Genomic DNA, 17,186 nt, shown 5'->3' with positions numbered 1-17,186 from the left:
GTTCATTGCTTTGAGTGAAAAATAAGACTTAAAAAAAAAAAAAAGGCACAAAGGCAGACTGACACTTCTATATGTATTTATAACTGCATGAGTATGAGTGGACAACTTTGTGTCAATAACTGCTTTCACCGAGCTCTGCAAACGTGTGATTTTGTTTTGGACTAAACAAAAACCAGTTGCAAGAGTTGCTGGGTCATGGTCACATTTAAACAGTGTAAGGATCTGAAACGCTTAGGTTCTTCTAAACATTTTTCTTGCAAGTGTTTACGGCGATCAGCACTTTGGTGTCTGCTTGTTAAATCACCGAGAGCTACGCTTTCTTAGTTTTCATAAAAGTTCCTAAAAGATTCTTTTAAAAACAGTTTGTTTAAAGAGTTCTTTACCAACTTCAATAGTTATTGCTGTTAAAAATTATCTTCAAGTTCCACTGGCAGCCTGAGATAATCATTTTGACTTTCTTTTACCAGAATTCCACTTTTCCATACCATTTAACATCCATCATTTAACATGATAAATGCCAACTCTGCTTCAAAAATCTGACAGCCAGCAAGGCCACGTCACACACACCTCTAAATGAGAACGTGTTCACAAAATGCTTAGTCCTTGGAGCTTTAGGACAAAAGTGATTCATAATATTGACGAAGACTCCAAATCCTTCCCTATCAGGATGGACGCTGCTAACTTACCACGTGAAATCCACCAATTTTACAATCTAGTACTACAAGTGCGGAATGTAAAAATTACAGTAAAATGTATCTTTGTGTTAACAAAAGTGTCAAAAGTAACAAAACTAGAAGTACAGTGAGAACTACTGTCAAACCAAATGGCTTTTCAATGATCTACAACCATTTCATTTAAGGAAGATTTTAGAGGCAAACACAAGCTGCTCCCCTAAAACCCCCTTTTCTACCTTTACAAAGTAAAACATTTACTACATGGCTATTCTTAGGCACCACCCATGCATGGACAGGAAATGTAGGGGGTGGGGGTGAAAACAAGAATCACAAGACAGACCTCAAGTGTTTTTGGTGTGGCGTGGCTCCTATCACATGGGACTGAAAGACAGGACTGGCCTTTCCATGTTAGCATTTTCTACCATTTATCTTGGCTCCTTGGCAAATAAAGCAGGCTTTATTTGCCCGTTGTCATAAATGTGGTCTATGACTTGGCTGGTTCTGAGGGGGTTTACCCATGAATGTGATATTAGGAAGGTGTCTAGGCAGTCAGATTAATGTCTGGACAACTTTTAAAGAAAGACAAAAAAAAAAAAAAATAATGCTGGTAGTTGCCATGTATTTGCTCACATGATGCTTCTTCTCTGCCTTAGACAGAGCTGAGCCATCTGAAGAGCTGCTTATAAATACAATAAGCTTATATGCAAATATCAACTGAATTGATAATGAAAATAAATTTAACCAAGTGGACTTCACATTATAGCGGATCTTAAAATTGGTCCTTCACACACCCATGTTGACAGTATGGGCTTTATCCTGATTAACAGTGTTTATCATTGCCCGTTCAGTCTTTATGGATGTGGACTTTAGAGGGGATCTTCAGAAACTAAACTGGACTCAGAGTCTGGCTTCTTCTCAACAGGGACCTCTAGAGGGCACTCTGAGGTCATCGTGTGAGGTGCAGAGCAGGTTTGAGGACGAAGAGGAGATGATGATGAGGGAGGTGCGGGCTTTTATTCTGGTAATTTTAGTGCAGCCGCTTCTGGTTTCATCTTGAAATACTGGTTAAACCGCAGGACTGCATATCTGATTGTAAAGTAGAGACACACAGCAGCAGTGCCAGCAGTGAGATAAATATGTACGTGACATGTTACCACGAAATGCCAGTGCAAAAATAACAGAACATCCTAAAATATCCATGTGGATGCTTAACATTTTGTTCTTAAACGTGATTAAGTTACTAAATTGTGCTTGCCACACCAAGATATAACGGCTCAAAGAAAAGTGTGCTCGCTAGATTATTTAAAGATGGCAACTTACCCCAAGAAGTCAAAGTCGATGGTGGAGAATCTGGCCTGAATCAGAGCCCAGAGACCCCAGAAAAAATGAGAAGCCTTGGCAAAAAGGAGACAGAGAGAGAAAGGTTCACCGTGTGCTCACAGTCTAAAAGTACATGTCATTTCCAATTATCGAACATGACACACACAAGTACGTTTAAAACTAGAGGCCCTATGGCAGCAATTACAAACAGCTCACACAGAAATACAATTGTTTCAGTTGCCCATCCTCCACACTGCCCTCTATTCCTCTTTAGAGTAAACAAGGCAGAATCTGTCTCACGGGACAACGGCGAGTCTCACCAAGGCTGCAAGTTATCTTTAGTTATTGTTACCCATGTGGTGGCTAGATTAGTGAGTGTGTCAGTCATCCTTCTCTCATATTCAGAGCAGGTAGTTTATGTCTGTGTGATCTGTATAACATGCACCACTCTGACCCAACAGCTTACAGTGTGGAGAATCATTCAGAACAAGCCCTAAGGACCTCACTGTACTTGGTCAATGTCTAATGTTAATGCTTTATTTTTGACCATTTTGGGGGAAAGGCTGAATTATACAGAAGTAACATTTGTCTGTTCAGGTAACTATTTTATCTTTTTAAACTACAGAGTAAATATTTGTACTAGTTCAAGACTTCAAGTGACAAGTTTGCTTTGCAGGTGGTTCCTATTATTTTCTCCAAAGCACATGTGCGTTTAGTCACACAAAATAAATGTGGGTGATCGACACCATTACTAGAATACTGTTGGAGTTCTTAATAGAGTTTGTTTTGTGATAAACAACATTTGATGAGAGACACAATATAAAGTGCACCTTTGTGGCCAATCCCTCACAGTAACACTAATATACCAGATTTATAGTAAGCTGGTGATACGGTAGCTCAAATACTTAATCCAGAAAGGCTAAAATAAAAAAATAAAATAAATGCAGCTTGGTCTGATAAACTGTAGACCAGGTGCAGCTTTACTGTAACAGTGCAAACATTCGGCTTAAAATGATTATTTTACTGAAGCCAGGCTGTGTCTGTTGTGTTCACTTCACATCCAACTACCAATCCATCCATTATTGAGTAGATGACGCTGGACCAACTACAAATACTTACCAGGGCAAACTGGTTGACTTGGACATAGAGGCTCTCCACTTCTCTGTCAGTGACTGCACTACCTTGGCCTTTGTGTTCCTTATAGGCTTCGAGATAAGAATGCAGCCACTGAAGCTGAAAGTCCCGCCCAGGGTAGTGACTATAGTCCACTTCATTCAGGCCTATAAAACAGAAATAATAGTAAATATTGTGCATCTATACCATAGCAAAGCAGCAAACACAAATTACTTTCACATATGTGAGTGGTTTGAGTTACACTTACCAGCAAACTCATTGAAATGGTTCCCAATGTCATAGGCTTGGTAATTGTACCCAGTGTACTCGTAGTCAATGAACTTTACATTCCCTGGGAACAGAAGCGTCATCATTTAGACAAAGACACGAGGAGGCAGACATTACAATGATTATGTTGCATTTCCCTTTGATAACTCAGAATGTCAAGGTTTTTCATGTAATTTCCTATCTTTCTGACTTCCTAACTGGACTGGCACGGTTACTGAGCTAGTTTTAAGGGCTGATGAGTAAGAGTTTGCATTTTGAATGTAGCAGAAGTGTTGAGGAACAGACAATTTTGATGAAACAAACATCAAGATGTGCATGTCTGTGTTCATTTGAAAGCTGAGTTATAAATCTTAAGGCAGCTGGAACATATTAGCAGAAATCAAAGAGTACAGAGCATGCTGTAATACGTGAAACATGTGCAAATGGTAAAGGAAAAGGAGCAGAGCCTGCTTCTCAGAGAACATTTGTTTTGGACACAAACACAGAGTAAAAGGAAAATGGCCAAGTCAATGTTATGCTTTGAAGACAGAAACAAGGAAAACGGGGCACAGGGAACAAAAGGAGGAAGATAATAAAATACAAAGAGATACAAAGAAGAGAGACATTTCACACACGTGAAATAAGTAGCCGGTGAGCAGCCAAAGCAAATGTACAGCAACCACACTATTTGATCCATGCTCTCAGAAAGTTCAAGTTCCACGTACTTACAAGCACAAGTCAACTTACAAGTTCTAAGAAACTACGCACCAGCAGTGATGATGGCTGAAGACAAACAGGAGCAACAACTCTCAGCTTAACTGAGAGCTTCAGACAAATTCTCGTGATGTGTATGAGTCACACACACACGCCCATAAGTGCACACACAAAATCCCACACAGCCGCTAATGTAGGCACCAGTTTCAGGCCAGGTTTGCAAAATATATGCACTTATATTTACTGTCATTTGGAATCTGATGTAAGAGCATGGAAGGTAAAATTCAAAGAATATGGTGCTGCGTGAGTGCATCTGCAGGTTGCTGAAAATGTGATTTCACTGCACAGACAATGAACAAAGAGAGAAGCATCCAGTCAAAGTCAAAATGCAAACACTTACTTTCACAAGCCAAGTTGTTACAGAGACATTAACAAATACAGATTTTTTTTTTAACAGTACTTTTAATTAAATGTCTCTACTCTACTAATTATTTTTGGCTTTAGCTAGCTTCTTTACCCTAGTGTATGGAACATTAGATTTTGAGTTGGTGCTGGACTACAAAGAAAGACACTTTGAGGTGGGTTACCAGCCGGCGTGTGGGTCCTAGCGGGACACAACTGAACACCTCCGGGCAGTGGCTATAGCCCCCCTGTGCAGCAGATGAAAAGGTTGGGGCAAACATCTTTCACACATGCTCACTCTCACTGACAGTTGTCTTTTAGCCATTCTTTCACACCCATTCCATCAAGCCTAACCACCACCCCTTGACTTAACACTCCCCTTCATCACTCCCTTCCTATTGGTCCGCTGAATATCCAATAGCCTAACATCACTACTGCTTCTGCAAAGTAGCTCTGAGAGGCTTGCTGTTAGCTGCTGAGCTGCAGACTTACAGGGCTTTGGGCCAGAGTCAAGAGATTTGGTTTTTTTGAAAAAGAAAAATCTGAGCAACAGTTAGAGGAGTGGGGAGAGTAAAAGATCCTGTGACTGGGACCGAGAGACAGGAACAAGCAGGAAAATGTAATACAGCCTTTGTTATAAGTGTGCGACAGCTTAAAAAAAAAACAAAAAACAAAAAACAAAAAAAACAAGAAAAAAAGATGACCGCTTCCAGCTCTTTTGTTTATCAATGCAGGAAGTGGTAGCTTTTCTGCTGTCACGTTAGCAGACAAGTGGTTTCAAGTCAGCAGCTACAGCTGAACAGAAGTGACAGGAAGTGGCATGGAAGTCATTCAGTTTCTTTTTATGCCAACTCAACAAAAGGGTGTAAGTGCACTATAAGACAGCAACTGCATTTACAAAAACGACACCTTAGACAACTGAGTGGGCGCAGCCAGAAATACAATAAAGTTTGCTTGGAGCTGAAAGGCCCAGAGTTTATTGTGGTGTCATTCCATTACAGTTGTCATTTGTACGTGTGGTTTAGTTCTGTTTGGATGTTTGAGGGAGATACAATTACACTAGATCTTTTTATCCAGTACTTATTGAAGATTGTAATATGCTTCTGCAATTCCACAAACATGCATATTGAGTGCCCAAACTTTTACATGCCTATACAAGAAATTAACTTTAGAGTACAGGCTCCAGGTGATGTTGCATTTCTGTGTGGAGGAATTTAAGAGTGTTGCATTGTCATGCAAAGCCGGGTGACACCAGAACTTTTCCCTTGCTCAGCCTTCGCCTGATGTGCAACACAGATTTTATTCAAGTTCTATAAGTGGCAACACTCTCTCAGAAATATATTTGTATGCAGGAGTTTTTTTTAGGCGCGCCCTGGCAAAATGTTTTTTCACAAGCTTTATAGTTATATCTTTTTATTGAAAGTTAGATTATATTCTTTATTGTTACTGTCAACTATTCCCATGAAAAGACAATTACTAAGAATGACTTACACATTGTTATTTTTTGACTTTTTAAGCCAGACCTCCAAAAATTGCTACAATTCTTTACCCATTTCAAATAAGTCTCAGTGGTTTTCTTTAAATTGTTTTCAGTCACAAGAGTAAAATAGTGAATTTGTTGACATGACCAGCCAATGAACACACATTTAGTGCAATTAGGAGCATCTATTAGAGCAATTTGTGAGAAATGTATTGTTAAAAATGAAGTAACTAGGTAGTAAATGCCAACAACACCTTAACTCATACTGTATTTCTCATGAACAAAAGTTGGTCTAGACTTGAACCACATTTGAGGGCTTCATTTTAAATCCACTGTGCTATATTACACATGAAATAATCCCAAAACATGGACCTTTAGCTGTACCTGGATTCAGTGTGGATCTTATCATGGGGTTAGTTTACAGAAAAAAAAAAAAACAGAATACTGTATCACCACGTCCTTTTCTTTCTAGTGATTAATAGTGACAAAAAAAAAAAAAAAAAAAAAAAACTGTGAAGAGAAGCAGAAAGCAGCTTTAAAATTTAGCCATTTGAGTGGTGCTCAGAGTTACTTACAGCAAAGACACCTATAAAAACGGGTGTGTAATAACCAGTACTGTAGGAACAATAGTTTGTCAGATGGACAACTGTTGGCCAAGTAGCAAAAGGAAGGTGACAGGAAGATAGTTTAGATAGTTGGCTCCTACTGCTGCCATGAACTCATCCAGATTAGTCTGAGGAGTGGGCAGAGTATGCGAGGGCCCTCAGAGCCGACCGTGTGTGAGGTCTGTCTCTCTCCATTGCCTCCCTGGGGCAGGGTGGGGCAGCCACAGCCTCTGCTGTTATTCCTGAGGGAGAAAGGCTAGACACAAGGAGCTGTAAGAAGGGTCTCGCCCCTCGTCACACACTGACGAGGGGGCTGACAGCTCTTAAACAACCCCCCTCCCACATACATAAATCCACTGGATTCATAGGCTGGTATAATTGCAGTAGCTCAGTGCACAAGTAAGTTTACCCGAAGACTGTTTGCTTCACATTCACACCAACAAAATTGGCAACATAGCACCAAAAACATATGCTGCCAGTAACACAGACTATGTATGTAGCATGATGCAATGATGCTGCTTTTTCAAGCTGATAACATTTCTAATTGTATTTTCAACACAGAATTAGAACGACAGATTAGACAAATTTAGAAAACAGAATAAATCCATGAGTCAAGGCTTTTCTCTTTGCACAACTTTTTACCCTAACAGCCATGACTTTTTACTAGGTATTTTGTATTCTTGTACAGCACTTTGGTCAACGTTCCTGTTGTAATTAAATGTACTATATAAATAAATAAACTATAACTATGACTTTGGAGAAATGATTTAATCAAGAGCCTTAGCCAAACTCACAGATTGTCTTGTCTGACCGTTCTTATTCTACAGCTACCGTCCAATGCAAACACTGACAATGAGTGTAGCATGTGACTAGGGTTGAAATCATCTAATTAATGCAATCATATCTGGGTACAGGGAGCAGTGTAGTTCGCACTCAGTCACACAGAAAAGTATGCGACTACACCCCGTCATACTCACCTTCCTTCTGGTTATAGATGATGTTTTTGCAGAGAAGGTCGTTGTGGCAGAGAACGACGGGGGAGCCGAGCACAGACAAGCTCTGCTGGAGCCACAACAGCTCTTCTCTGAGGCTCCGTGCGCTGGGAACCTCCCTGCTCAACCTGAAAGAGGCAGAGAGTTTACAAGTTGGTTACAAAGTTATTCATAGACTGCTCAAAAAAAAAAAAATTAAAGGACACAGATCAGATCTCAATTTAGAGGAGGGGGGGGCTTATATCTATACTGATACGAACTGGGTAGCACGTTAAAAACAAAAGAGTTAATCTATTGGAGTGAGGTCCAAGGACTTTGTCTCGCTACCTAATGGCTTTCAGGGTGCTGCTGCCTAGCCAATTCTGGTATTCTAATACAATTGCCAGTCGGGCTCCACGGCGCTGGGCAGTGAGCATAGAGTCCACTAAAGGACTTTAGGACCTCAGGTTTTTTTGTAGAGTTCTGGTAGTGCTCATCCTGCTCCTACTTCCACAAAGGAGCGAATACCAGTCCTGCTGATGGGTTAAGGACTTTCTATGGCCCTCTCCAGCTCTCACAGAATCTCCTTCATGCTCTTGAGACGGTGCTGAGAGACACACCAAACCTTCAGGTAATGACACATATTAATGTGCCATCCTGGAGGAGTTGGACTACCTGTGCAACCCCTGTACGGTCCAGGCATCACCTCATGATAGCAGTAGTGACGCTAACCCTAGCCAAACATAAAACTAGTGAAAACAAACAAACAACAAAAACAGTCAGTCCCTCTTTTGTTCATTTCTTTCACAGCAAAGCAGCTGAGACTGCTTAACAGCCACCTCTGCTACTTAACTGACCAGATCAACATCCCAGAAGTTTAACTGACTTGATGTTGTACTCTGATTGAAAAGTGTTACTTTTTTGAGCAGTATTCAATGGGAGATGGAGATGGATAAGTCAGTATGGGGAACCTGAAAGTAGAGGTAGAAACAGAAGTATGGGAGAAAACAGGAACAGAACAACAGGCACTAGAAGGCAAGAAAATCAAATGTGGCACTTTATGAGGTGCAAATAGGTACAAGTAGTCTATTTTTGTAGTGTATTGTTAATTTAAATGCAAATACGTATATCACACTTGTCAGTAAAGCCCAGAATGACAAAACGAAACTGAGCAGAAAACAAATAAAGAAGGTGGCTAAGTATCACTACAGGAATTAAAAAAGAAATAAAAATCAGAGATTAAAACTATCAGTTGTTGTATTAAGAGCATCTTTACAACTAATAGCGTTACATTAGAACCTTTTATCAGTGGCATCACTGCTTAAACTGCAGTAAGCACAAATTGTGAACACCAGGAACAGAAAATAGACACTGTTCCCACAACACTCACTGGAAGAGAGTTTTGCTCTGTACTTCCTGTTTGGATTGGATTCTTAAAAGACTCGTGTTAAATGAATTCCTTTTCTTTGTTACTTGTAGAATGTGGCAAGAAATTGGAAAGAAGAGTATTCAGTGTCCGTGCTCATTAAACATTCCGACACTTCAGTAAACAAGACTCGAGATGCCACGCCTCTTACACTCTGACTCAACTTAATAGTATTTCTTACAGTATTAATATTTGCTTGACCTGCATGGAACAGCATATAAAGCAAATGTTTGTTTTGGATTCATTTTAAGTGCCAGTAGATTTGAAGGCAGCTATTACTGTTAGACAAAACGGCAAAAGCACGTGAGGGAGACACTGTAATCATAACTCATTTTTATGTTACGCAGCCCCTCTTTTTTTAAGCCATAAATGAGCTACTTTACTATTCTAGGTTGCTGGTCATTGATGTAGCAAAACTTAGGGAAAGACGTGCATAGTCTCTTGGGAATGCAAAACAAATGTCCTGAAACTATGCAAAGGACTTGACGTACTTCCCCAGATACGATCGCCTGATAAATATCCCTGTGTTTTGTCTTTAAAACCTGAGGGATCATGTGACTAACAGATAAAGCTATGAGGTCATATCACGCCATGCTGATAAAAAGGCGTGGCAAATTCATTTTCAGAACTTAATAAAGTCTTTAAAAATACCAAAACCTAAACATAATAGTAGTAATAAACATTACATAACCACTTTTCTTACAATGCCAACTCTTGATTCTTGATCCTGTATGAAACAGTCAATTGAAGTCATGTGTGAAAAAAGGGACATATACATAGTGTAAGCGAGCTGAACAATATATGAAATGCATTTCACTTCTTTAGACAGTAGAAGTGAAACTTAACTGGGCTTTGAGACATATGAGAACCTGAGTACTAACCAGCTCTCTAACAGATCTGGCAGACTAAGTCTGATCTATGTGGTCTCACCTGGCATTCTGCTCAGGGTCCTTGAAGGATTTGGGGATGAGAGTAAAGTACTTGCCCATCTTCAGCCACAGGTCAGACTGGGGTAACCAGCCATTATGGGCGTGTATGGCGTGGTACCTGGCCAGCTGCCTAGCAATGAGCCTGCAAGGTAGAAAACAAGAAGACTGTAACTACAACAGCAAGCAGCAACACACAAATGGGCTATAAAAGGAGGGGAATTGCTTTAACTTTATTATGGTCTTGTCAGTAAGTAATTATTAAAAAAAAAGAAACCTGCTTTCAAAAAGTTATTAAAGTTAAAGCTAACAGCATTTAATGTGTCTTATTTAAACTCGTGGTATATTTCAAGAAAAATTAAAAACCTTACAACTGAAAACGAACTTATTCTGTCCTCAAAAACTGATTTCTGGGATGTAGTCAATTGCTGTCTTTATGGCTTTTCCCAGTTAACTGAATGGAATTGACTGCTTCATACTCTTTCTGCAAGTTGTTATAGACTGTAACTGAGAGCCATGCAATCACATGGTTCATGTCATTTTTGTAAAGGGAAGAAGAAAAAAAAAGCTACATCCAGCTAAAAGGCTAATATTTGGAGCCTAGAATGTGCCAATACAATCAACCAAAACACTGGTGCAGGTATTGCACAACTCTGTTCAGAATCTATTTTTAGCTTCAGACAGGTAGGCGGTGAGGTGGTAGAGCATACAACACCCAAAGTCAAGTGACACTGTAGAAGCTCCATTTTGCATAGCAAGATTTTTTTTTTTTTTTACCTAAAAACAGGCTGGCTGCGAATGTGCTCAGGCTCCAGTGCAGTTCCTTGCAGAAATTCATAGCACAGACCATTGTTGAAGGTACAGTAAAGGCGTGGGGCACAGCAGTGTGCATGCAGTACTCTGAAACCCTTCACCTCATTTTCCCTATCGATCAGCAGTTCTGTTTTGTTGCCATAAATACGGACCAGAACCACATCCTGCATGGTTGCACCCACGTAGCAGCCAAGCAGTTTATTGGTTATTCCATCTGTGAAAAACTGCAGAGGGGAAGACAAGAGCAGAGGACAGATTAATCAGTGGGATTTCATCTGTCCCATTCTTCAAAATTTGAACTTGACACCTACAATTAGAGGAAGTGGAACTGTCCACATGATTCTATTTAAATTCTGAGCCTGAGAGCCCACACCTTTTTGGCGTTACATAAGTTCTGAGAGGCGTCAGAAGTGGCAAAATACTGCAAAACAAAGCGGAATCCTACAAAAATTTGGGTTGTGTCATTTTGGCTGATTTTCGCTTTACAATCTCTGAACACTTTTGTAAAGGTTGAGGGGTCAGCATACCAACCCTAATTGTTTACTCCATCTAGGATTGACGGAGAATGACAGGACTGTCAGGAATTTTATTTTCCATTAGATAGCAATGGCTGGCATTTGCTGACTCCCCACTTTGAGCTCATTGATGAATAATACAGGCAAGAACAGCAGACGCCCTGACAAGCTTTCATTCTCACTATTTACCAAACACCTCCACTTTGTTCGCAGAAAGGAAAATACCACTTTCTGGGTGTCTGTTTATAGTTGTAATGTATACATGTCACACTGTTATCCTGCAGGGTAACGTAAAGTGTTAAACTTTGGAAGATCAATTTGCACTCTCATAAGATTAGATTAAGCCTCTTATGTAAATAGCCCACAGTCATGTTGCGTTTCGAGTCAGTATTTCTTCCTGAACCTTACGTTTAATACATACTTCAATACTGTACTACTGTTAACGCATTCTGTTAAAAAACAAACAATCGACTGCCTTTTATTCGTGAAATCATAAATATAGTAAACTGAAAATATCCACGTCATGACACTTTATTATGCATAGCATCTTTTTAATAGTGCAGGCCATTGAAACACAAAGCTGCAGTTGTCTGATGTCTTGAACTGCAAACTGGAATAGTTCGGTTAAAACGTGTTCCGAATATAGCCAGATATGTGTGTCACGGGTTAATATGGTTTGACGGTCACACCCTGACACAGCGTAGCATCAGCATCCACTGAGTGAGGACAATATAAAAGTGTGTGCTGCATAAGGGTGTGTGGGAAGAATAAGCAGCATGAACATTTACTTGCAACAAGAACATCTAGCGAACAGTTTAGCGTCGGCGATATTATGAGCCCGCATCTGCGCAGTCAAATCAATCGTTCTTTAGCGCAGTCCCTACATAAACGTACACTTGCAATTTCTTTCTTTCTTTCGGTTTTTTTTTTTTTTTTTCATTTTTTGCGTGTGTCGTGTAACGAAAAAAACCAAACAAACAATAAGACATACAAATTTAAAGATCAACTATTCACTGCGTTCATTTCCTGGTTTGGTGGTTTGGTGGCGACTCACAAAAATGAAGTCATCCGACCTATTTAACCGTTAACAGTTAATGTACGACACCAGTAAATATTTAACATCGGCAACAGTTTTTAAGTGGTTTACTCCTTAATAGCTAACGTCCCTTTTTTTAAACGGTAAAGTTATAAATACTTGATATGTGGGAGAATTAAAAGCTATGGTAAAAATCAGTAAATATTTCACATGAAATGAAAGTGCGTGTAATGAAATAAACCGCACCTTCATTTTGATCTCGAACGGCCTCCAGCTTGGTCTCAGCTCCTTCATCAGTTTCAGTGCACCAGGTCTGTAGTCGTTCTCGTCAACTGTCACATCTATTTTGGGCACAGCGGGAGCCTCGTCGGGAACATGGATGTAGCTAGCCATAGCGGAGTCGATATTTGTTGAAATACTTGAAATATTATTATTATTATTTTGTTGTTGTTCTTAAACTGCAGTGCACCTATCTGCTTCCAAATGCGCAATGTATGAAACTGCTCGAAGACCAGCACAGGGTATATAATCCCTGAGTCCTTGCTGTGCGGCAACGCCTCTCAAAAAGCCCCACCCACCAGGGGAAAAAAGATGTTCTCCTGATGCATGCTGGTAATCGAATGACCAAAAGAAGCGCATGCTCAAAGACTTAGCGCGCACCGGTGGCGGAGCTTAATTTTTAAAAATGACATCCTGCTCATGGAAAAAAAACCAAGTCATGTTAATTAATTGGCAGAGATGCAATGCAAGCAAAAACAACAACAACAACAACAACAACAACAAATTACCAGATAAAAAACGAACAGCAATCAAATACATCACTCAAAATCCTCGACCTTTTTTGATTATTTTTATTTTGCGGCGGCGGCGGTCGCTGGTGTTACACACAAGCGTACACTTTTGCATGAGCAAACCGTCACGCTACTGCCGTCACATCCGCAATCTACTTGAATGAAATCCTCTGCGTGACACGTCTGGGCTTAACGTTAAACGTTTACGCTAAAAGTGAGACGACTAATTTAGGCCGACAAGGAGAGGGTAAATCTGCTTAAATATCTGTATTAATGAAGCCACTCAACCAGTACTAACGTTATAACTTTTCAATAAAAACTAAAAGTGTATCCGTCACTAAGATAGTGATCGCTATGTCAAGTCTTATTCGTAGCACGATGCGTTTTTACAGTCTGATCTTTATCTAAGTCACAGCCAAAGACAATGCACACACATCAATTGGACTTTTCCAGTATTTACTGGAATACTGAGTATTGATTTACAACCACTACTAGGAACTGAGTACTGTATTCCAATAAAACAGATGAGATGTTTGTAGACAGCCCGGGTGTTCACCAGTTTACATAAAAAAAAAAAAAGCCTGTAAGTGCGGTGGGGAAAGTCACATTATAAGGACAGCATGAATACTCATCTCAAATCCTTTAATTTTGAATGATGAAATCTTCATAAAGTGAGAGAGATAACCATAATAGTCTACTTTGAGCAAGGAGTTGGCAGTAGTAGGAAGGAAGAACGCCCTTTAAAAGGAAGAGCTCTTTTGCAGAACCAGGCTCAGGAAGGCAATCTTAGAGGCAAACACAACTGGACTTCATGAGGTTTTTGCAGATATTTTGGTTCTTTAGTTCTACAACAACACCTAGTGGGGTCAGTTGCTTTGGAGTTGTTACTGAGAGTCGTTAACCCACTATTTATTTATTTACCGTGTGATAACAGACATAGGACATGCCAGTCGACAGGTGAAACCTCTGTGAGATGTTACAGAGTATAGCATGGTGGAAAAGGATGGAGAGAATCTCCCCCTAAGCTTTTGGGTTGGCATTTCTTTAGATTTTGTTTTGTATTAATTGCATGCTTTGGTGTTTTTTTGTGTTTGATGTGAGGTGTGGGCCACACCCATGTGGGAGTGGAGATTCTACTCTAGTCCAGCTGCCAGCTATTTGGAGTTGAATACAGGGAGCAGCTGATTGGGGATGATTGGAGCCCTTCTCTATAAAGGGGAGAGGAAACAGAAAGTAGGGGTTGTTGTTGTTTTTTTTAGTAGGACACTGGTGAAGCAGGGAAGCCTCAAAGATCCAGGATGAAGTGTGCACATTTTAATGGAAAAGATTTTTAACCTGGCCTGGTTTTGCTTTTAAAATAAACTGAGGATGTTGGAGGGAGGACTCATTCTTATCGGGATGTGAGTGGATGCGCTAGAAGGCAGGAAAACAAACACTGGACTGGAGACTCTCTGTGCCCCTGACAAGGAAACTGGACCAGTTTTGGGGAAGTTCCAGCTCCCAGGATGTGATGTGGAGACCCAGCCTCGAACGAAGTCAGGCCTGAAAAGGTGGGTGGCAAGCCTTTTTGAGGAAGCTGCAGGATTGATACGTTTTGGCTGCTTGTTCTTCCAAGTGACCACCTTTCCCCTGTTTGTAACCAGGCTAACAACCCTGACCGCGGTGGCTTTGGGCCTTGGATTCCTGGCCAGAGTTGTGTCTTCAGCCAGTAGTTTTACCTGGAGAAAGAACAAATAAATCTTGTGTAACCCATTACAGTGTGCGTGTGGTGGTTCGTTACTGGTCAATATTAGAGCTACTACTTTCTTGTACGGAGGCCATTTTGGGCCTTACGTAACAGAGACATTGCCCAATCTCACCATTAAATTAGTTATTGACGTCACCTGAGATAAGGTAAGAATGGGGATTGAAACGCCTAGGGAGGAGTCAGTCATTGTAAGTAGCTAATACCTGGTTTTCTAAGCCATCACCTCATTTTGAGAAAATTCATTCACAGAAACAATATTTGTTCATAGAAACCATCCTGTCTTCCTGGTCCAAAAGGTTAACATTGGGGTCCTCAAAAGAGTGCCCTTTGTCCTTAAGGCACAGATGTACACCTGAGTCTTGTCGTGTTGAGGTGGCTCTCCTATGTTGAGACATCTTTGCTGATATAATGAAGGCCCAGTTAAGGTTAACTGCATGTTTTAAGTGCTTTCTTTGCATTTATGTGTTCCTTTTCTTTCCCTTCTTCTTTAGAGGGAAAATGTTTTTGTCAGTGGTGTAGGGTCCTCAACACCCCAAGGTCCCACCACCCACTGGTGCTCCAGAGTTTGTTGTTCATGTTTCTTTACTAAAAAGACAAGGATATCATTCTGTGTTGCACAGTTGTTGTTGCTCATTTACATCGCTATTTTTAGTCACTTTTCAAGTCCAGTGAGTCAACTCAACCTTTGGTGCTCACTCAGCCAATCAGTCAATAGATGTGACTAAATAAAAGCACTGACCTACAAACACAAGCCTAAAGGTAAACACATATGAGAATTGAGTGGGTGGGCGTTCTGGTCATCATTAAATCATTACACCTTTAATGTTTCTTGTCCTTTGTCATTTGGTGGGTTTTCAAGTAGTTATACCACAAAAGCAACGTCTCACAGTAACAATGGGCAGCACAATCTAGATTGTTGCTGAGGCCTGGGAGGAGCTCTAGTTACTGCTCAGGCTGAAATCTGATCACGAGTTACTAGGACAACATAGAAACAAAGAGATTTTCCTTTTCGCTCTCACGTAGAACACGTTTGCCTATTAAAATCAATGGGTCAAGTGAGTGTTAGTGCATGCCATTTTCATACTACCCCGTGTATCTTATACCTCAGTATATATCTGATTTAAATCAACCATGATTAGTTTAAACCATGACAATAAAGTGATGGATTTACAGTGCTGTGGAAAATCTCCAGCCACACCCATTTCTATTTATTTACCTCCAAGCAGCTAGACTTTCTTGGAATTTTGAAAAGTGCTCTTGAGCAATAGTTTTCAATACACTCTGAAGGTTTTTTAACATTTTCTTTTAGACACTGGCTACTTTCTCACTAATTTTCATTTCTTTAATGAATGAAAGATAATGCAGTTTCATGGGTATAAAATTGTATTTTGGCATCAACAAGAATATTTCCAAAGAGCTATTGGTAATAATAATAATAAAAACAAAACTTGGTGTATGTCAACGTGATGTGCAGGGTGTCCTTAAAAAATTGATAAAACTGTCAGGCCTAAAACCTATAGCAGATGAACAGCATTTGTCTTTAAGCAATATGAAGAAATCCAGCAATAAGAGATGCCTCTCGCCCTCCATCTACTGTTCACTGAAGCCTCATCAGAAATCTTCTCACTGGAAGCGTGGATGTCAGGAAGCCATTCTTAATGAAGGGAAACAAGGAGAAAAGGCTACACAATAACTGGGCTGAAAATCTGAAGCAACTTATAGAGGGATGAATAACAGTGTCTACAGCCATCTGTAAAGCCTGGTGGAGGCTCTGTCATGTTTGGGACTGCATTAGCCATTGGTGTCTAATGCGATTGGTCAAAAACCATGGAATTATGAACACAGAAAAGTACAATCAGATTTTGAATAACCATACATACCATCTGGAAATATTTGAAATGGAAATGGCTTCAATTTCAATGTGACAATGATCCCAAAAACAGATAACGCAGTAAAAGCATACCTAGATAGAAAAATGCACAATGGACCACTATCAGTCATGGACTGGCCTCCACAAAGCCTGGGCTTCAATATTACTGAGTGTGTGTTCATCTTAACAGAGAACAGAACAAGAGACAGCCAATATCCAACGAAGAGCTTTGAATATCATTCAAGATGCCTAGAGAACTATTCCTGAAGACTGCTTAAAGAAATGACAAGAAATGTCGCCTAAGAGAGTTCAGGCTGTGTTGAAGAATAAAGGTGGTCATACCAAATATTGACTTTCAAGCTTGTGCAAATGTCCACGTCTGTTTGCACTTTTCAATAAATTGCTGAACTCTGAAGAAATGGGGGATGGCTCAAGACTTGCACGGTATTGTATATACTGCTACAAAAATACTTTTACCTAATACATATTTCAACCAACAATTTAGTGCATGTGGTT

The 17,186-nt window shown here is 40.1% G+C and overlaps 1 protein-coding gene across 1 annotated transcript; it reads right to left on the bottom strand.

The window, feature by feature from the left end:
* Positions 1 to 51: 51 nt before the first annotated feature.
* Positions 52 to 12,807, bottom strand: etnk1 (ethanolamine kinase 1). Its single transcript, XM_085375893.1, has 8 exons — positions 12,509 to 12,807; positions 10,676 to 10,935; positions 9,903 to 10,043; positions 7,553 to 7,695; positions 3,376 to 3,459; positions 3,114 to 3,274; positions 1,995 to 2,068; positions 52 to 1,760 (listed from the first exon to the last, which is right to left on the bottom strand). Exons 1-8 carry the CDS (start codon positions 12,653 to 12,655, stop codon positions 1,688 to 1,690), a joined length of 1,083 nt encoding a protein of 360 aa, XP_085232019.1. The 5' UTR covers positions 12,656 to 12,807; the 3' UTR covers positions 52 to 1,687.
* Between the last annotated feature and the right edge of the window lie 4,379 nt (positions 12,808 to 17,186).

This window comes from Diplotaxodon limnothrissa, linkage group LG17 (assembly GCF_057381915.1).
Source record: "Diplotaxodon limnothrissa isolate DT_005_m linkage group LG17, D_limnothrissa_male_GT1.1, whole genome shotgun sequence".
NCBI lineage: Eukaryota > Metazoa > Chordata > Actinopteri > Cichliformes > Cichlidae > Diplotaxodon > Diplotaxodon limnothrissa.
Note: the sequence above shows the minus strand (reverse complement) of the source record. Positions and strands in the feature narration are given on the sequence as shown.

Excerpts from the sequence above, each read along its gene's own strand:
- etnk1 (XM_085375893.1), bottom strand. The coding sequence starts at position 12,655 with ATGGCTAGCTACATCCATGTTCCCGACGAGGCTCCCGCTGTGCCCAAA. Across the intron at positions 2,069-3,113 it reads AAGTCAACCAGTTTGCCCTG|GCTTCTCATTTTTTCTGGGG; the intron begins GTAAGTATTTGT and ends CTTTTTGCCAAG. Across the intron at positions 1,761-1,994 it reads ATCGACTTTGACTTCTTGGG|ATATGCAGTCCTGCGGTTTA; the intron begins GTAAGTTGCCAT and ends CTTTACAATCAG.